This window comes from Panthera pardus, unplaced genomic scaffold, assembly GCF_024362965.1.
Source record: "Panthera pardus isolate Hobbes unplaced genomic scaffold, ASM2436296v1 HiC_scaffold_17, whole genome shotgun sequence".
Taxonomy (NCBI): domain Eukaryota; kingdom Metazoa; phylum Chordata; class Mammalia; order Carnivora; family Felidae; genus Panthera; species Panthera pardus.
In genome coordinates this window covers 41,569,935-41,589,800 of record NW_026526732.1, presented here as the reverse complement: position 1 = coordinate 41,589,800, position 19,866 = coordinate 41,569,935, and the positions used below count along the sequence as shown (strand labels likewise).

Below are 19,866 nucleotides of genomic sequence, written 5' to 3'. Positions count from 1 at the left end.
AAGTGAAATAAATGGGAGTTCTCAGAACTACATGCACTATTCATATGTATGAGAATGAATTACTCCCTCTGGAAAATGTTAAAGCAAACCAATATGCCAAAATATAACTGTTAATTTGTGCCTTTAAAACCAAGAACTTAAAATTATATTTAAGCTAATGGAAGCACTACTTCCTTTTGCTAGTTTCTACACAATCTGTAAGCCCTTTCTTGGTGCCACTTAAATCTCACCTTGCTAACCCAGTTTGAGCCTTATGGCAATATATACTTACCAACAGTCACTTGCAACATGTACTCAACTAGGCTAATTATCCCATTCCCTTATACAGGACACCACCTGGCAAATTCCCATAATTAAATGAATTCAACCACCTATATTAGGTTAAGAAGGTTCAGTAACAACCCCCAAATATCACTGGCTTAAAACAGCAAAGTTATAGTTCTTGCTCATGTACATAAATGTACATGTACATAAATGGTCATGGTAGTCACTTCAGGAGCCCAGGCTGTTGAAGAAGCCACCATTTCAAATGAGGTACATGTTGACAAGAAAAAAAAAAAAAAAAAAAAAGGAAATCAGTAAGTAGAGGCCAAGGTGTATTTCTTCTACTCACCACTCACTGATCAGTACTAGAGACATGGCCCTACATATCACAAAGCACTCCAGAAAATGCAAATCTTTGATGACCTTCATAAAGCAGAGAAGGAAAAATATCTGGTATTAAGTATTAACATCCACCAACTAAACTATTTATAACCACAGTCAACTGGATCTATGACAAAATCATACAGATATGTCTTTTGCTTATACCCAGGACTTGAGTAACATTAACTGGTCATCCACATCTACCATGTACAATGCTAGTTACTTTCATAATCATAATAATTTCATTTCCCAAACCTTCACCATCTTTCCTTACCCAAATGCCAGCCTCAAGCAGACACTATGCTTTAAAATGGAGGTCATCTGCCATACTTTCTCTCAACCTCAAATTCTGCATGGTCACTCATCTTGTCTTGGTGGAAAGCTAACCTCTAAACCTTCTCTGGATCACCTTATCTCTCATACAGATTAGATCTCCTATCGCTGACTCATCTCAAAATACGAATAATTCTCATCCTAAAAATCCTTTCCTTAACTCAGCTGACCTCTGAGACTGCCACCTTTATTAGAAAACTCCTCGAATCAGCAGTTTATACCTATTAGACACATTTCCTCATGGCTTTACAATTCTCCTCTCACTACTCTGATCCCAGCACTCTGAAGAAATTGCTTTTTCAAGACACTAATCATGGACTGGGTGTCAAATACTTTCCTCCTCAGGCCTATACAACAGGGCATACACTTGGTTCACCTTTTTTCATTGTTCCTTCTGAGGTTCCCTTTTCTCTAACCAACCCCTCTCACTAAGAGCTTTTGTCAAAGTTAGTCTGCTCCCTTTGAATGGTCTTCAGCATATGCTACCATGGTTTTAACTTTCATCTCTATTCCCAAAACACCTCTAGCTATTTCTTTTTTGTTACACACAATGTTTTCTACTTCCCACGTGATACACAAACACACACTCTCACTCATGTATGTAGTACAGTAACAAGTCAGTGTTTTACAAATTAAATAATTGTATTTTCCTCATCTCCTTTCACAACCTGAGTTCCTGAAAAAAAAATTTTTTAAGTACACTTTTTATTTTTTTTCCTAGGTTAACAATAACAGTTTCCTCCTAGTTGTCCAGAATCAGAACCTGAATATTATGTATGACTCTACCTCTGCCAGTATTTAAATCCCAATTCAGTTAATTCTGTATTCAGAAAAACTATCACTGGCTCTCTATATAGTTCTTGATTATACCATTGAAAAAGCCTCCACATTTAACTGCCTAACTTCTAATTATCAATCTGCCTAAAGCATACATATTCTGCGCAACAAGCTCTTTATCCCCATTCTGCTTCCTATTTTTCAGTCTCTGCATAGAGAAGTTCTACTCTTTCTTAGAATGTCCCTTTTTCCATGACACCCACTGAGTTCTGACATTTAACTGGTTATAATTACTTACTTCTCCTTATTACCACAGCACATTTTCTATACCACCATCACAGACCTTAATCTGTCTTGTATTGTCTGTCTTTCCTAAAAGACTATGAAGAATGGGGCGCCTGAGTGGCTCAGTCGGTTAAGCGTCCGACTTCAGCTCAGGTCACGATCTCGCGGTCCGCGAGTTCGAGCCCCGCGTCGGGCTCTGGGCTGATGGCTCAGAGCCTGGAGCTTGCTTCCGATTCTGTGTCTCCCTCTCTCTCTCTGCCCCTCCCCCGTTCATGCTGTGTCTCTCTCTGTCTCAAAAATAAATAAACGTTAAAAAAAAAAATTAAAAAAAAAAAAAAAGACTATGAAGATTGCTAAAATTGGGAATTACACATTATCTTACTTTGTACATTATTCTGTTTTGAACATGAAAATCAGTTTACACATACACATACTATAGGTTCAGTTAATCAATTAAACAAACAAAAAAACTAACCTTGTTCAGTTGTTCTTCCATTCCTGGTATCAACATTACACAAGCTACACACACTCCAACAAGCAAGAAAAGTGCATAGATCAATCTAGTTACAGTAGAGTTGTTTCCACTAGGACAGCATCGACACAGCAAACAAGGGGCACTGCCACATAAACACGGTATCTGGGAAAAATAATATTAAAAATCAGTACAGTTTAAAATGATACAGTGAAAATTTATGTTCCATCCACTCAAAAGAGAAAAAGACTGAAGTTAAAGTGATTACCAAAGAACAAAAGGATTTGGGTCACATATAATTATCCATAACTATAAAACTCAGTCATTTCTGTGTAAAGTTAGACCCAAGTCAAAACATAAAAGTGCTTGACCTCGGGAGACTGGATGGCTCAGTTGGTTAAGTGTCCAACTCTTGATTTTGGCTCAGATCATGATCTCAGTTAGTGAGTTAGAGCACCGCACTGGGCTCCATGCTGTCAGTGCAGGGCCTGCTTGGGTTCTCAACTCTCTCCTTCCTTCCTGCCCCTCCCCTGTTTACAGGCTCTCACTCTCAAAATAAATAAATAAATAAACAAACAAACTTAAAAAAAATTTTTAAGTGTTTGACCTCCAAATCAATCAAAATAAATGAGTTAAAAAAAACAAGGGGAAAAAAATCAGCAGAAAAGAATTTAACAAAAACAAAATATTCATGATTACATGCCCATCTCTGGCTCCCATCTTTTAGCCCACAGATGTATTGGTGAATTCACAAAATCCTGAGGCCTCTCAAATACCCCAGAAGAGAAAAAGAAGTGAACTGGCATCCTTATCTTTTCCCTCTTCTGGAAAGGAAGTGGTGATAGTGAAAACAATGAAAACTCAGGCTAACTTTCTCCAGTGGAACTCCACCTAAACTAGTTATATACCCCAGAGGAACATTGGTAAGGGTATTTACCAGTATTTCAGAAGAGGAAAGTGTAAGTATGCTCATAAGAACTCACTCACCATAACCTAGGCTAGCTCCACCATACTATCAGACTTCAGGAAGTTGGACAGACTATGATATTCCAGACTGACAGCCACAGCTCTAGGGGAAATGTCTCAGAAACCATGGGAAGGGAGTATGGTAGAAATCAAGACACACTAGAGCAACCAATATAAGGTAGGAACAAAGCCATTTATAGTAAGCTTAAGTAAGACAAGTAAAAATCATCGTTAACTATGCAAACATACTCTAACAAAAAATAAAAATAAATAAATAAGCACATCCCTCAGGGGGAAGGGAAAAAAGGGGTGGTGGTGAGAAGACATTTTAAGAATTCAGTCTGAAACAAAACTCAGTAAGAAAAAGAAATTCTGTACAAGTGCTTCACCTGAACAATAAAAGAATAAAAAGCAAATAAAAAGAACTCAAAAATTAAACGGGAAAAGAACAAAATAAGATAAAAAGGAGCTTGCAGAGTTAAGCAAAGAAATAAGAGAAAATAAAACTTAAAGAATAATTAACTGTCAAGGAACAAAACAGACACACCTGAAAATTAAATTACTAACAGAAAAAAGCTTGAGTTAACTACTATAAACTTAGATAAAAATGGAGTCAACAATGACTAGACTTTACCCTACTGCCTTAATGGAAAAAATTAAAACAATGGTTTTCAGACAATGAACAACAGGCAATGCAGGACAGTAATTCCTGACAGGAAACAATGTGAGCTCCATGATTAACCTATCTTTCTGCCCGGGAGAGCTTCTAGTGAAGGGAGGGGAATCCAAGCAGAGGCTAGCAGTCCACCTGAACTGAGGAGACTGAGTTGGGAGCTGGAACAGAGTTGAAGTTGAGTTTATAGAGCAGAATCATGAAGAGAAGAAAGCTACAGAGTGAGCTCTTGAAATCTGTAGAGGCTTCAACTTGAATCTGTAGTAGAGTACTGATCAGTGCATTTATTTAAATAAATTACTAAAGGAGAAGAGTTGGTATTCCCACTAGCCACAGTGGAAAACCTTGTAATGCAGGAGACACTAAGTTATACAGGCTTTTACTTAGAAGGGAGAAAACAAAACAAAACAAAACAAAAAAATCAGCCATAAGACTAAAAGCTGCTCCAGTCTCACTTAACAAAGTATAAAGAAAACATTAAGAAAAATTTTCTTCAAGTAACTCAACTACGTCCAAGAACAAAACCCAAAAATATTTTCGTTTTAGAATACAAGTATGTCCACCTCCATCAAGGTAAAATTTACAATGTCTGACATCTAATAAAAAGTTGACAGCTATGCAAGAAAGCAGGAAAATACAGTCTTTAATGAGAAAAAACAATCAAAATCAACCTGGAAATAACAAAGATGGCTGAATTATAAATAACAGCATAAAGATATTATTTTAATTATATTTCATATGCTCAAGAGTGAAAAAAACATCAGCATGTTAAGAAGAGACATGAAAGATAATTTAAAAGATCTATACCAAACTCGTAGAAATGAAAAATAAAGTAACCAAACCAAAAAATACTAAGACACTGCAAAAAAGATGAACAAATCTGGACACAGAAGAAATGAGACAAAACACTAGGATAAAAATGAACAGAGCATTGTAAGATAGCTTCAGGCAGTCTAATGTAAGTGAAATTAGAGTTTTTGAAGGAGAAGTGAAACTTCTGAAATAATTGTCAAAATGCTCCCAAATTGAATCAAGATTATAAATGCACAGATCCAAGAAGCTTAATGAAATTCTAGAAAAATAGGGGCGCTTTGGGTGGTTCTTTATTCGGCTCATGTCATGACTTCATGGTCTGTGGGATCAAGCCCCACATGGGGCTGTGTGCGGACAGCGTGGAGCCTGCTTGGAATTTTCTCCCTCTCTTTCTGCCCCTCCCCACTCACATGTGCTCTCTCTCAAATAAAAAAAAAATTATAGGAAAACAAACACGATGGAAACCACACTAACTCATATCATAATCAAACTGTTCAAACCATAAACAAAAAATCTTTAAAAAGCAGGCAGAAAAATTAAGCCATATTATATAGAAACAAAGATCTCAATTCTAGTAAAAAGAATTGTGCAAAAGTACTTTAAAAAACCTTGAGTGATAAAATTTTATACTGCCTAAAAGTCTCTTTCAAAAATTAATGTAAAATAAAACCACTTTCAGACAAAGACAAAAGAATCCAAAATTAGCAGACCTAAACTACTAGAAATGTTGAAGGAACTCCTTCAAGCAGAAGGAAAATTATACTAGACAGCTTATCTATATAGATACCAAAAAAAAAAAAAAAAATCTATACAACAAAAGGAATGAAGAACAATGAAAATGGCAAATGTACCTTTCTTATATAAAAAAAATTACTTTAAAGCATAATTATCCTTTTAAAACAGAAATATCAGCAATGTATTGTGGGGTATATAACAAAGGTGGAAGTCAAATGTATGAGGATTACAAGCAGTATGCAAGAGGAGACACTGAACTATACCACTATAAGGTTCTTAAATTGGAAATAAAGGAAGATTGTAGTAAGTTGAAAATAAACACTATAAACCCTAAAGTAACCTCTAAAAAACCAAGACAAAGAAGTAGGGCTAGTAAGCCAATGGAAATAAAACAGAATGCTAAAAGTGATGGCTAGTAAGTACAAAATATGGCACAAAAAAAAAAAAAAAAAAAAACCCTACAGAAAAGGGATAATAGACAAGACAAAACAAACAAAATAGAAAGATGGTTTATTTAAGCCCAAACATAATCCACAATCACACTAAATGTAAGTGGCAAAAACATTCCTACTTAAAAAGGCAAAGACTATCGCACTGGATAAATACTGTGATCCAACTCTAGCTCTTCTACAAGAAACCTACTTAAATATAAAAATGCAAACAGGTTATTTATGAAAGAAAAATAAATAAATACCATGCCATAGTAGTACCAGACACAACAGATTTCAGAGCAAAGAATCTTACCAGGGTTAATGAGGGACACTTCATTATGGTAATGGGATGTTCACAGAGTAAACCTACAATCCTATTGTTCTACACTTAGTAAGAGAACTTCAAAATACATGAACGGAAAAATAATAAAACTGAAAAGAATAACAAATTCACATTTATGTTCTCTCATTTAGCAGAACAAAAATCAATAAGGATATAAAAACTTGTACAAGATTATCAATTAACTGTGCCTAAATGACATTTAGGGAATACTCAATCTAACCAGGGCACAGCACAAATTGTTTTCCAGAGTACACAGAACACAACCAAAACAGACCATATTCTTGGCCATAAAACAAATCTCAAATTGCAATAAACATAGAATGCTTCAAATCATGCAACAAACATGTATTCTAGGCCCACAGTGTAACTAAGTTAGAAGTCAGTAACAAAAAATATCTGGAAACTAAATGACACGTTTTTAAAAAATTTCTTTTAAATGTTTATTTATTTCTGAGATGAGAGGAGGGGAAAAGCGAGAGGGAGACATACAATCCAAAGCAGGCTCCAGGCTCTGACCTCCAAGCTGTCAGCAGAGAACCTGACTCGGGGCTTGAACCCATGAACCATGAGATCATGACCTGAGCCGAAATCAGACACTTAACCGACTGAGCCTCCCAGGTGGCCCCTAAATAACACACTTCTAAGTAATTCACAGACAAAAGATATCAAAAGGAAATTAAATAAAATGAAAATAACACAATACATTCATGGAATGCTCTAAAGCAACGTTCAAAGGAAATTTAGTACTAAATGACATTAGACAAAAATAAAGATTTCAAATCAGTGATCTGAGCTTCTACCTAAAACAATCAAATAAACAAGCACAAAATAAAAAAAGAAACGAATATAGAGAGAAATCAGGGAAGTAAAAAGCAGAACAAGAAAATCAGTGAAATCTAAAATCTAAAATCAATTTTAGAAGACTGTTATGACTGAGAAACAGACTGATGAAGATACAAAAGAGCAAAAGTAATCACACAAAAATCATGAATACTGGAAATGTGTGAAGATACAAATACAGATCCTAGGAGCATTAAAAAATTATAAGGGAAAAGTATGAGCAATTTTATTCAGTATCTTAGATAAAGTGGACAAACTGAAAAACCCACATTGTCAGAAATCATTCAATGAGATTTACATATACATACATATATATATATGTGTATATATATATATATATATGTATGTATATACACACACACACAATCAATGGTCCTGTAACTATTTTAAAAAGTTAAATTTTTAAGTTAAAAACTTTCCCATGCAAAGATGGTTTCACCAGTGAGTTCTATTAAGCATTTAAGGAATAAATCATGAATTCTACACAAACTATTCTAGAAAACTGGAGGCAAAACACTTCACAACTCTTTTCTAGTGGGCCAGAATTACTGACACTAAATTCAAAGACATTATAAAGAAGAGAGCAACATCCTTCATGAATACAAATTCTTAACATCTTGTCAATTCAAAATCAAAAATATAAAAAGCAAATGAAGACTTCTAGTATCTTTTTTCCCCATTTAAGAAGCTTGGAAGCACCACTTTCTCCTCACCAGTAAAAAGATAAACAGAGTATAATATCAAGAACTCTTCCAGGATCCATAAGACAGGTGAGAAAATCACTGTCCCCAAGATTGGAAACAGATAGGCAAATACAGGGAGCCACAACTTACCAAAGTAGAAAATCACAAGTGGAAACCAACTTAGGAACCAAGGCCCAAGTAGGGCAACCTAAACTGTAAATGAAGAATTGCTGAAACTTACTGTGGAAATTCCCTCATGCTTCCTGCAGAAGGAAAAAGCAACCATTTAAAAATATACCCAGAACACATGTTCTTAACAATGCCTGCCCTAAGGAGAAACTGGTTAACCAGAGCCTAACCTGTTGAGGAGGGGGGTGGGGAGGGGGTGGGGGGGAGGGGTGTATTATCAGAGCCAAAATAACATGGAAGGGAAATACTCAACGCCAGCCCTCGTTTGCCATCTTCTCCCACCTAGGAGGAAGAAAAAGCCTAGGAAACACTTGAGAAGTTCACAGTCCAGACACAGGCTCACTAAAGGGCTATGACCTAATCATAGGGCTGTGGAACACTTTACTTTGGGCTGTGGAACACTCTTCTTTCCCCAAGACCTCACCACAACATGACCAAAGCCTATTTACAGCAGTCCCTTTTACCCAGTACAGCATGTCCCACTATAAAGAAAAAGCTACAAAGCACAGCAAAAGGTAAAAAACAAACATAATTTAAGGAGTCAGAGGAAACATCAAAAGCAGACATGGTAGGGATGCTGGAATTACCAAACTAGAAATTTAGAATAACTAGGACTGAATATGTTAAAGGTTATGATGAATAAACAGCATGTAACAACACATGTGCAATATAAACTGAGAGATAAGAAACCTAAGAACCAAGAAAAAATGCTAGGGATCAAAAAATGTAACAGAAAGAAAAACTGCCTTTGATAAGCTTATTAACAGTCTAGGACAAGACAGAGAAATTTAATTTCTTAGCTTGAGGACATCTCCTCTCAAACTGAAAAGACAGCAGAGATTGAATAAAACAGAACAGAATAACCAAGGACTGCAGGACAATTAAAAAGGGGTAATATATTGAAAATAGCAAAAAAAAAGAAAAGAAACAGAAGAAATATTTGAAAAAACAATGACAATTTTCCCAACTTAATGTCAGAAGCATATACTAAAAACCAAAACAAACAAAATCCACAAACCAAAAATTAAAAACCTACACCTAGACACATCACTTCCAAACTCAAAAAATAAAAGATAAAGAAAATATAAGGAAAAAAATCTTGAAAGCTGAAGAAAAATAACAACTTATTTATAGAAGAACAAAGAGAAGATTATATCCACTTCTCAGAAACCATGTATACAAGAAAAAGTGTAGTGGAAATATCTGAAGTGTTGAGAAAAAAAAACAAAAAACCAAGTGAGGGTTCTATACTCTGTCAATTATCCTTCAAAGGTGAAGTAGAAATAAAGACTTTCTCAAAGATTGAGGGAATTTGTTGTCAAATTGTAGACCTGCCTTGCAAGAAATGTTTAAGGAAGTCCTTTAGAGACAAGAAAATTAATATAAGTCAAGAGTCTAAATAAGAACATCAAACATAAAAATCTCTTTATCTTATTTTTTTTTAATTTTTTTTATGTTTATTTATTTTTGAGACAGAGAGAGACAGAGCTTGAACGAGGGAGGGGCAGAGAGAGAGGGAGACACAGAATCGGAGGCAGGCTCCAGGCTCCGAGCCATCAGCCCAGAGCCCGACATGGGGCTGGAACTCACGGACCTCGAGATCGTGACCTGAGCTGAAGTCGGACGCTCAACCGACTGAGCCACCCAGGCGCCCCTCTTCATCTTATTCTTAATTGACCTAACAGATAAGAGTTTGTTAAAAAATCTTAAGAACACTGTATTCAATTATGTATGCATACATATGCACCTCATGTGTATATACATGCTGATGGCTAACAAAAAGAGAGAACATCATTACTAACATCAAAAATGAAGGAGAGGGCATCACTTTAAATCCCCTACTCATCAAAAGGATAAAAGAATGCAATCAACAGCTACACTGTCCACAAATTTGATAACCTAGATGAAATGAACCAATTCCTTGAAAGACACAAGATGCGAAAATTCACAAGAGACAATCTGCATAATTCAATACCTGTTAAAGAAACTGAACCAATAATTTAATAACTTCTGAGGCGCCTGTGTGGCTCAGTCAGTTAAATGTCCGACTCTTGGTTTCAGCTTGGGTCGTGATCTCACAGTTCATGAGTTTGAGCCACCCCCCCCACTCCCACATCGGGCTCTGTGCTGACAGTGTGGAGCCTGGTTGGTATTCTCTGTCTCCCTCTGTCTCTCTGCCCCTCCCCCACTCACTCTCTCAAAAAAACAAAAAAACTTAAAAAAACAAAAAAAACACAAACAAAAAAACAAAGAAACAAAAAAAAAAACACAAACAAAAAAACAAAAAAACAAAAAAAACACAAACAACTGATAACCTTCCAAAACAGAAAGCACTGGACCCAGATTCACTGGTGACCTCTACCAAACACTTAAAAGAAAAAAAACAAAACAAAAAAACACCAGTTCTCTGAAATCTCTTTCAGAGGACAGGCAGAGGAACACTGCCTAACTCATTGTATGAGACCAGCATCACTCTACCAACAAAACAGGACAAAGATATAATAAAAAATAAAAACTATATCAGCATCTCTCATGAACGCAGATCTTCAACAAAATACATGCGTATCAAATCCAACAATGTATGATCACAACCAAGTGGGGTTTATCCCAGGTATGCAAGAATGGTTCAACATTCAAAAATCAATTAATGTAATCCATCAAATCAACTGGCTAAAAAAGATGGGTCACAACAGATGCAGAAAATCTATTTCACAAAATCCAACACTCATTCATGCTAAAATTTCTCATAAAGTAGGAATAGAGGGGAACTCCCCCCAACTTGATAAATAAAATCAACAAAACACCTATAGTTATCATATTTAATGGTAAGAAAATTGAAACCTTCCCATTAATATCAGGTACAAACCAAGGATGTTTCCTCTTACCATTCCATTTCAACACTACTGGAAGTTCTAGCTAATGCAATTAACACCAAAAAAAAAAAAAAAAAAAAACCCCACAAAGGAAATAAAAGGTAAACACACTGGGAAGGAAGAAATAAAATTAGCTTTCTTCACAGATGACATTATCATCTATGTAGAAAATTCAAAAGAATTGACCAAAAAAAACCCCACAAAAATCTTAGAACTAATAAACAATTATAGCAGGGTTGAAGGATACAAGGTTTGTATACTAAAGTCAATCACTTCCCTATATATCCCCCAATGAAAAAGTGGAACTTGAAATTAAAAATACGTTACCATTTACATTAGCATCCCCCAAATTAAAACTGCCAAAATACTTAGGTATAAATCTAACACACTACATACAGGATCAATAGAAAAAAACACAAAATTCTGATAAGCAAAAAAAAGAACTAAATAAATGAACAGACATTCCATGTTCATGGATTAGGAAGACTCAACATTGTCAGGATATCAATTCCTCAAACTTGATCTATAGATTCAATGCAATTCCAATCAAACACCCAGCAAGTTATCGTGTAAATACTGACAAACTGATTCTAAGTTCACAGAAACACAAGACCCAGACTACCCAACAAAACACCGAAGAAGAACAAAGGTGAAGGACTGAAACTACCAAACTTCAAACTTATTATAAAGTGACAATAGTAATCAAGCCAGTATAGTATTGTCAAAAAAAGGGACAAAGGTACAGACTAGCAAGCACATAAATAGCCTCATATAAATAAAATCAACTAATCTTTGACAAAGGTGCAAAGGCTATTCAATGAAGCAAAATCATCTTTTCAACAAACTGTGCTGTAACAACTGGGCATCCACATGCAAAAAAAAAAATCAATCTATCAGTCTAGACACACATCTCACAGCATTCCCTAAAATTAACTCAAAATGGGTCGTAAATCTAAATACAAACCATGAAACTATAAAACTCCTATAATATAGGAAAAAATCCAAATGACCATGGGTGTGGTGATGACTTTTTCAGAGAACACCAAAGGCATGATCCACAGAAAAAAAAAAACAACAGAACTGTTAAGCTGGTCTTCATTAAAATTCAAACAATTCTGCTCAGTAGGTACGCCTGGCTGGCTCAGTCAGTTAAGTATCCGACTTCAGCTCAGATCATGGTTTCAAGGTTCTTGAGTTCAAGTCCAGCCATCGGGCTCTCTGCTGTCAGCACTGAGCTCATTTTGGATCCTGTCTCCCTCTCTCTCTGCCCCAAGCCCGCTCATGCTTACTCTCAAAAATAAACATTAAAAAAAATTTTTTTTTTAATTCTGCTCTGCAAAAGTCAGTGTCAAGAGAATGAAAAAACAGGCCAACTGTGTGAAACTTTGCAAAAGACATACCTGATCTTAAAGGAGTATTATCCAAAACATACAAAGAACTCTTAAAACGCAACAATAAGAAAACAAATGGGTCAACAGACACCTCACCAAATCAGATAATACAAATGGAAAATCAGCATATGCAAAGGTGTTCCACATCACATTTCATATGCATATGGTAAATGCATATTAAAACAAGATACTACTACCTATCTATTAGGAAGGCCAAATCCAGAACACAGATAACACCAAATGCTGATGAGGATATGGATCAATAGTTACTCTCATACACTGCTGGTAGGAATGCAAAATGGTATAACCACTTTGGAGACAGTTTGACAGATTATAAAACGAAACATATGCTTACCATACAATCCAGTTAAATACCAAGAAAAACTCATGTCCACACAAAAACCTGCACATGAATGTTTATAGTAACTTTATTCATAACTGCCCAAACTTGGAACCAACCAGTATGTCCTTCAGTAGGTACTGTGGTACATCTAAATAATGGCATATTATTCAGTGCTGAAAAGGAGTTAAGCCATAAAAAGACAAGGAGAAAACTTAAATAGGTATTACTAAGTGAAAGAAAACAACGTAAAAAGACTACATTTTGTATGATTTCAACTGTACAATACTCTGGAAAAGGAAAACTATGGAGACAGTAAGAACAGTGGTTGGAGTGGGTGGAGGGATGAATAGGCAAAACACAAAGGATTTTTAGGGCAATAAAAATACTCTACATGCTACATTAATGGTAAATACGTGTCATTATACATTTGCCCAAACTCACAGAATGTCCAACACCAAGAGTAAACCATGATGTAAACTATAGACCTCCTAAGGAAATGCAAACTAAAACCATGAGATACCACTACACACACATTACAATGGCCAAAATCAAATAAACTCATAATACCAAGTACTGTCAACTTTTTGTTAGTGGGAATGAAAATTGGTACAGTTATCTTAGAAACCAGTTTGGTGGTTTCTTATTAAGTCAAATGTATGCTTACCATGTTGTTTAGCAATTCCATTGCTAGATATTTTACCTAAGCAAAAAGAACTTAAGAGTCACACAAAAAACCTTAATGGTACCTTTATGAAAATGCTTACAGCTACTTTATCACCAAAATCTGGAAATGCCCTTCAACTGGTACATGGACAGGTTAAGTTGTGGTACATCCAAGCAATGGAATAGTATGCAAAATTAAAAAGGAACCAATAATACACCACCATGAATAAGTCTCAAATGAATTATACTCAGTAAAAAAAGCCAGACTCAAAACACCCTATGCTGTATATCCTATTCATATGCCTTTCTGGAAAGAACTCTGGAGACAAAACAAAACAAAACAAAACAAAACACAACACAACACAACACAAAACAAAACGGGTTTCCAAGAATGGGGATGACAGAATTTTTTAAGGTAGTAACTGTTCTGTAGTTGTTACATAAGTATAGGACTTCTCAAAAATCACAGACCTGTATATTACAAGGTGTGAATTTCATGTAAATTGTATCAACTAAAAAAATGACAGAAAAAAAATGTAGAAGGAAAACAAACACAATAAAACATGAAGGAAACTAGTGTCCTTAAAATACAGAATCCTCTAAATAAGACATTCAAGGATAGAATACGAGAAAAACTTCCCCAAAAGAAATGAGTAGGTATTTTCACACCTGTCACAATGGCTAACATTAACAACTCAGGCAACAACAGATATTGGGTGACATTGCGAAGAGGACTTCTTTTGCACTGCTGGTGGGAATGCACTGCTGGTGGGAATTGCAATGCTGGTGGGTGCAGCCACTCTAGAAAACAGTATGGAGATTCCTCAAAAAATTAAAAATAGAACTACCCTACGACCCCAAAATTGCACTACTAGGTATTCATCCAAAGGATACAGGAGAGCTGTTTCGAAGGGGCTCACGCACCCCAATATTTATAGCAGCACTATCAACAATAGCCAAAGTATGGAAAGAGACCAAATGTCCATTGACAGATGAATGGATAAAGATGTGTGTATGTAAGTATGTGTATACACATGTGTCTATATACACATACATACATACATACACACCCACACATACACACCCACAATGGAGTATTACTTGGCAATCAAAAAGAAATCTTGCATTTGCAACTACGTGGATGGAACTGGAGGGTATTATGCTAAGCGAAATTAGTCAGAGAAAGACAAAAATAATATGACTTCACTCCTATGAGGACTTTAAAATACAAAACAGATGAATACAAGGGAAGGGAAGCAAAAATAATATAAACACAGGGAGGGGGACAAAACATAAGAGTCTCTTAAATATAGAGAACAAACAGAGGGTTGCTGGAAGGGTTGTGGGAAGGGGGATGGGCTAAATGGGTAAGGGGCATTAAGTTTGTTGCACTATATACTAACTAACTTGGATGTAAATTAAAAAATAAATAATAAAAAAGAACCTATTTACCAGAAGAAAAAAAAGTGATAAAAGATTTAAAGTCAGACATACTTGACCAATTTCAAAGACAAGTAAAAACTGTTCAAATATCCATGCAAAGGAAAAAAGTCAATAGAACATGTGAGATGTGTTGGGAGGCACTGGATACCAGGAGGTTGTAAGATAAAACAGAATTCACAAAAAACACTATTAAGTTCTGAAGGAAATGGGTGTAATGGGTATACTATTATACTAGTAAACAATGCCTCTCAAATAGGATATTTTTGCATATGAAAGAATTCAGGGATTTCAGCATCCATGAATTCTTCCAAACTCTAGCAAATGATAAAATTTAGTCAATTAGATGACATATCATTAAAAAAAATTTTGGGAAAAGCCATGGTTAAAAAGAAATATTTGAGCTTTGAAATCACTTAAGTGTAGAGCAGTGGTTCTCAAAAGGTAGCGGACATCAGAATTACCTGGACGGCTTATTAACATAGAATGCTGGGCCCTAGTCAGTGTTTCCAATAAATTCCCAGGTGTGCTGATGCTACAGGGTCCAGGGATACACTTTAAGAATGACTTGTTTAGTTCTAAGACTAAATAACTAGGAGAACTATGGTTATAATACATAATGGTCATATTAAAATATAATACAAAAAGATTCTGGTTAAAGATGGCAGATTAAAGGTGAATTTACCCATTCTCCCTTTAGAAATACCAATACAATTCAAAAAATAAAGGGCTTTTAAAAATTTTGTTTTTAATGTTTTATTTATTTTTGAGAGAGAGCATGAGCGAAGGAGGGGCAGAACAAGAGAGGGACAGAGAATCCAAAACAGGCTCCAAGCTCTGAGCTGTCAGCACAGAGCCCGATGAAGAGCTTGAACTCACAAGCCGTGATCATGACCTGAGCTGAAATCAGGCACCCAATTAATTAAAACCCATCAGAGGAAAATGTTAAGCACTAAAATTTGTAGAGGAGAATTCTCAAATAGATCAGGAAATGGTGACATCAGGTAGCCTCCATAAGTGAGGCAGAAGGTAGAGGTAAAAATAGAATTCATTACATGCCTTTTTAAAGAGCAGTTAAAACTCTCAGGTTTCATTCCATTTTTTACTCTGGCCAACCGAAGAGGATAAAGTAGAATTTCTCAAGCCTGGCACTATTGACACTTTGGGCCAAAAAAATTCTGTGGGGGTGGGGAGAGGGGTCCTGTGTAGTGTAAAATGTTTAGCAGTTTCTCTGGCCTTTACTCACTAGATGCACCTCTTACCCCAGAATTGGACACAAAAAAAGTGTCTACAGACATTGCCAAATGCACCTTGGGGTCAAAACTATGCCCAGTTGAAAACCACTGCTATAGAAACATCTCAGAGGAATCTTTTTAGGAAATTCTCCTGATGAAGAAATGTTTATTTAACATTCAGCAACTCCTTTACTTTTATTTTTTCTTTTGTTAAATTCAGGAAAAATTCGATTTAATGCTTTAATTTAGCATGCTACCATTCCTAAAAAAAAATTTTTGTCCATTCATCCATGTGTATATATGCATTGAGAGAAAAGGAATGTTATTGGTGGTGGCATTTTTTTGTGTGTGACATTTTAACTTTGTACTCTGCTATGCTTGACTATTCATAGTGACTATGAATCATTTCTGCAAAAACAAGTCATTGTACTAAAAAATAAAAATCTAGCTGAGGCTCACAAATAGGCAGGCAGTAATCACTGGCTCTTTCTTCTTAACTACATTAAATTATCTTGGGCAAAAAAATGATAGCTATTGTATATAAGGTCCAGTAATTCAAAAAATCAATTCTAGTCATTAACACCATTGTTGAGATTGGGGTGGAGAAAAGCACTGAAGTAGGCATAAATTTTGCTGGTAATGTAGTTACAGGATTAGGTGGGAGATTCAGATATCTGAGTGCGTAACAGTCACTAATCAAAGACCAGGCATACATGAACCAAGGATTATGATCAATCTAATTCTAGGCCACTTGGCAAAAAGAAACAAACAAACAAACAAACCCACCTCAAAATAAAATAAAAAAATTAATGCTCCAATCTCTACACAACAGTATTACATGTTATTTTTTTTTTTTTGTGCTTTTTTCATAGTTCAGAAATTTTCTACAGCGCTTTTATAAATCAGAAAAAAACTTCACAAAAATTGATCAAGCCTGAAGGACTCATTAAGATTTAATTGTGGTTTAACTTCCAATTTAATGCCTTGAATAGTTTTGAAAATGTGAACAAATTTTAAATTTGTCAAAACCTCTAAGTAAATAAGCATATTGACTGTTAAGACTGGGAAAAAAACACATTTGTATATTACAAGGCAAAGTCCCCTTCAATTGCTATCAAATTACTCTAAAATTGAACAATTCAGGAATAGAGACAGAAGCACCAGGAAGGAAAGGGGAAAATATGACCAGAATTGCAGACTACAAAATCAATTCCCAGACTGGCCACAATAATCTAGAACACTAAAGATCAACCTTGGCCATCTGGCATATCTGCCACAGATCTAATTACTGGAAGGTAAGAAAACTGCCTCCTTGTTACCACCTTTCCAATATACCTTGTTATTAACAGTAACTACAATGCAGTGTTAATTTTATCAGTTTTCTAGTCAATAAAGGTGAACAATTTAGTTGTAAAAACATTAATAGGAATATAGTATTTCCATATTGCTCACTAAAGTTATTTTCTGATTTAGAACACATAAGTATTAAAAAAACCTTAAGACATTTTTTTTTTTTTCCTTCTGTAACTGTAAGTGTCCTTGAGGCAAAAAAGGTTGTTCAAGGTTCTGGAGATGAGAACAAAATGGGAAGTATGAATCCCTCCCTTTAAGTCTTTACTATATACAAAGAATATGCCAACTTGATAAATGGGTAAATCTGACTTTACAAATCACACATCCCCCTCCCCCACCATGAAAGCAATGTTTTAACATTTATTATTTTGTAAAACATTTATTACACTATACCTCTTCTGTATTAGACAACAGACTCAAGTGGATTCTCAGTTTCTTATTGAGATAAAAAATACCTGGTTTCCATACCAAACTATGAGAAGAAATACGTAGAACATAATCAAGAGAATGGCCTGAGTTGAAATAACAATCTCCATGTATTATTTTATTAAAATTTAACTTTTACAGTTCAAGCAGTACATTGATTTCTGAAAAAAAGCGAGGTATGTACAAGAATAAAAATTCTGACTGATGTATATAACGGGAGTCATTTGGGAAGTCAGACAAGCGTTAGAAGTGGAATTTAGAAATCACAGATTAAAGAACTATGATTTCAACGCAAATATCTCGCCCCAATTCATAAATAATTTATTAATTATAATAATATGCTGTTTATATTTGGGGGTGGTAGTGGAATGATTATCTTAAACTGAAGTTTATTTGCACCACCCAAAACAAGAAATTGTGCCACTATAATGAAAAATGGATTCATTCTAACAATGCTATCTATTTAAAACGGAACCCACACCTAATTAAACATGAAATTCCAGATTACCCAAGCATGCTTTATGTCAAAAGACACAGGATTTTCAGCACTGAACTGACCAGCTTTTAGAGATACATATGTTATTACTTGAGAAATTTCCTCCTACCATTAAGGTTGAAGATCCAACCACAGAGCTAGGACTAAACAGTATTAGCGTGTCAATACTACCGCCAGGCTGTCCCAAATAGCCGGCACTTAATTGTAGTCGGCCCCACAGAACAAAGAGGCCAACATGCCTCCAGGGATGACAGTGCTGCAGTCTGAGGTCGCTGGGAATGTGACGAAAAGAGATGGGGAACTCCACGGAACAGGCCTAAGACCTTTGTAGAGATGGCCTACGCAGACACACAAACACAAAAACAACAAAAAAGCGCCTGGGAGAATGGGGAGTAGCTTTCACGAAAGACGGGGTGTTGGGGGAAGACTACCAGCTCTCTTCGCTTCTCCCATCGGGGTTATCTTCCCATCTCCACTTCTCTTCTCGGCCACCCGGGTCAGCTCTTTGCAAGACTCAGGGCCCTAAAGCTGAGTTGGATGACCGCGGGAGATAGGGAGAGAATGGGGACGGAAGGCACTCCCCTGTTGGGTGGGGTACCACGTTACCGACGGGCCGCATCCAGCCCAGCTCGGGTTCCCTTCTCTTCCGCATCGTACGCTTAGCACCCCTTAGGCCACTAAAAACCTCCTTACCCAGCTCGCCATGGAGCACAGTCCCAAGACGTTCCCCATTTCCGCAACGTCGCAGGAGCAGAGGAGGGCGACAAAATGGAGACAGTATCTCTCCACCCTCTCAGGCCTTATTTACTATCAGCGAGCCACTTCCGGCGCATAGCCCACCCCGCCCCTTAGCTTTGCGTCACTTCCTTTGAGGCCTGTATTAGGTGGGGTGGGGGAGGGTGTCGGGTTAAGATTGCGCGTGCGCGTGCGCATGCTTGGAACCTGAGGCGTGTTCTGCAGAGCGGAATCTCTTTAACACTGCGGGCATAAAGTGCCTGGCTGATGCAGCCGGACTGTAGTTTATTTACCACATTAAGAAAACGTTGTGAGAAAATCTCACCTTTACTTAATATTTATTTGAATTTGAGTTACGTAGAGGCTGAAGTGGTCGTTAATGATTTTGCCCTCGTCCATTAGTGGAATTTCTCACTTCTGGAGGATTGCTTTCTCTTTCTCGATGCTCATCCGTTCATCCACTTATTTCTAGTATTTAACACTTCTGCGTCTTTTCCTCCCCACTTACTTTCTCAGGCATTACTGCAGACCACTGCCTAGGACAAATTTTATTGGGATATTTCTATTCTTTTGGGTACTTAACAGTTCACTGTAATAACGTGAACACGATAAGTGTCATATCACTTATCACGCATTTTAATTTCTTGTCCAATTAAGATGTTACAGGAAGCTTTCACATTCAAAAATTTTAATTGCATAAGACATATTGGTTATAAAAACTTAAAG

The 19,866-nt window shown here is 36.1% G+C and overlaps 1 protein-coding gene across 1 annotated transcript in view; it reads right to left on the bottom strand.

The window, feature by feature from the left end:
- The window catches only part of SERINC1 (serine incorporator 1), a 36,092-nt gene extending 16,859 nt beyond the window's left edge, over positions 1-19,233 (bottom strand). Inside the window, exons 1-2 of the mRNA XM_019418228.2 lie at positions 19,099-19,233; positions 2,516-2,677 (exon numbers count right to left, since the gene is read on the bottom strand). Coding sequence (XP_019273773.1) covers positions 2,516-2,677; positions 19,099-19,137 — 201 coding nt within the window. The 5' untranslated portion in view covers positions 19,138-19,233. The remainder of the gene's footprint in view (positions 1-2,515; positions 2,678-19,098) is intronic.
- Positions 19,234-19,866: the final 633 nt, after the last annotated feature.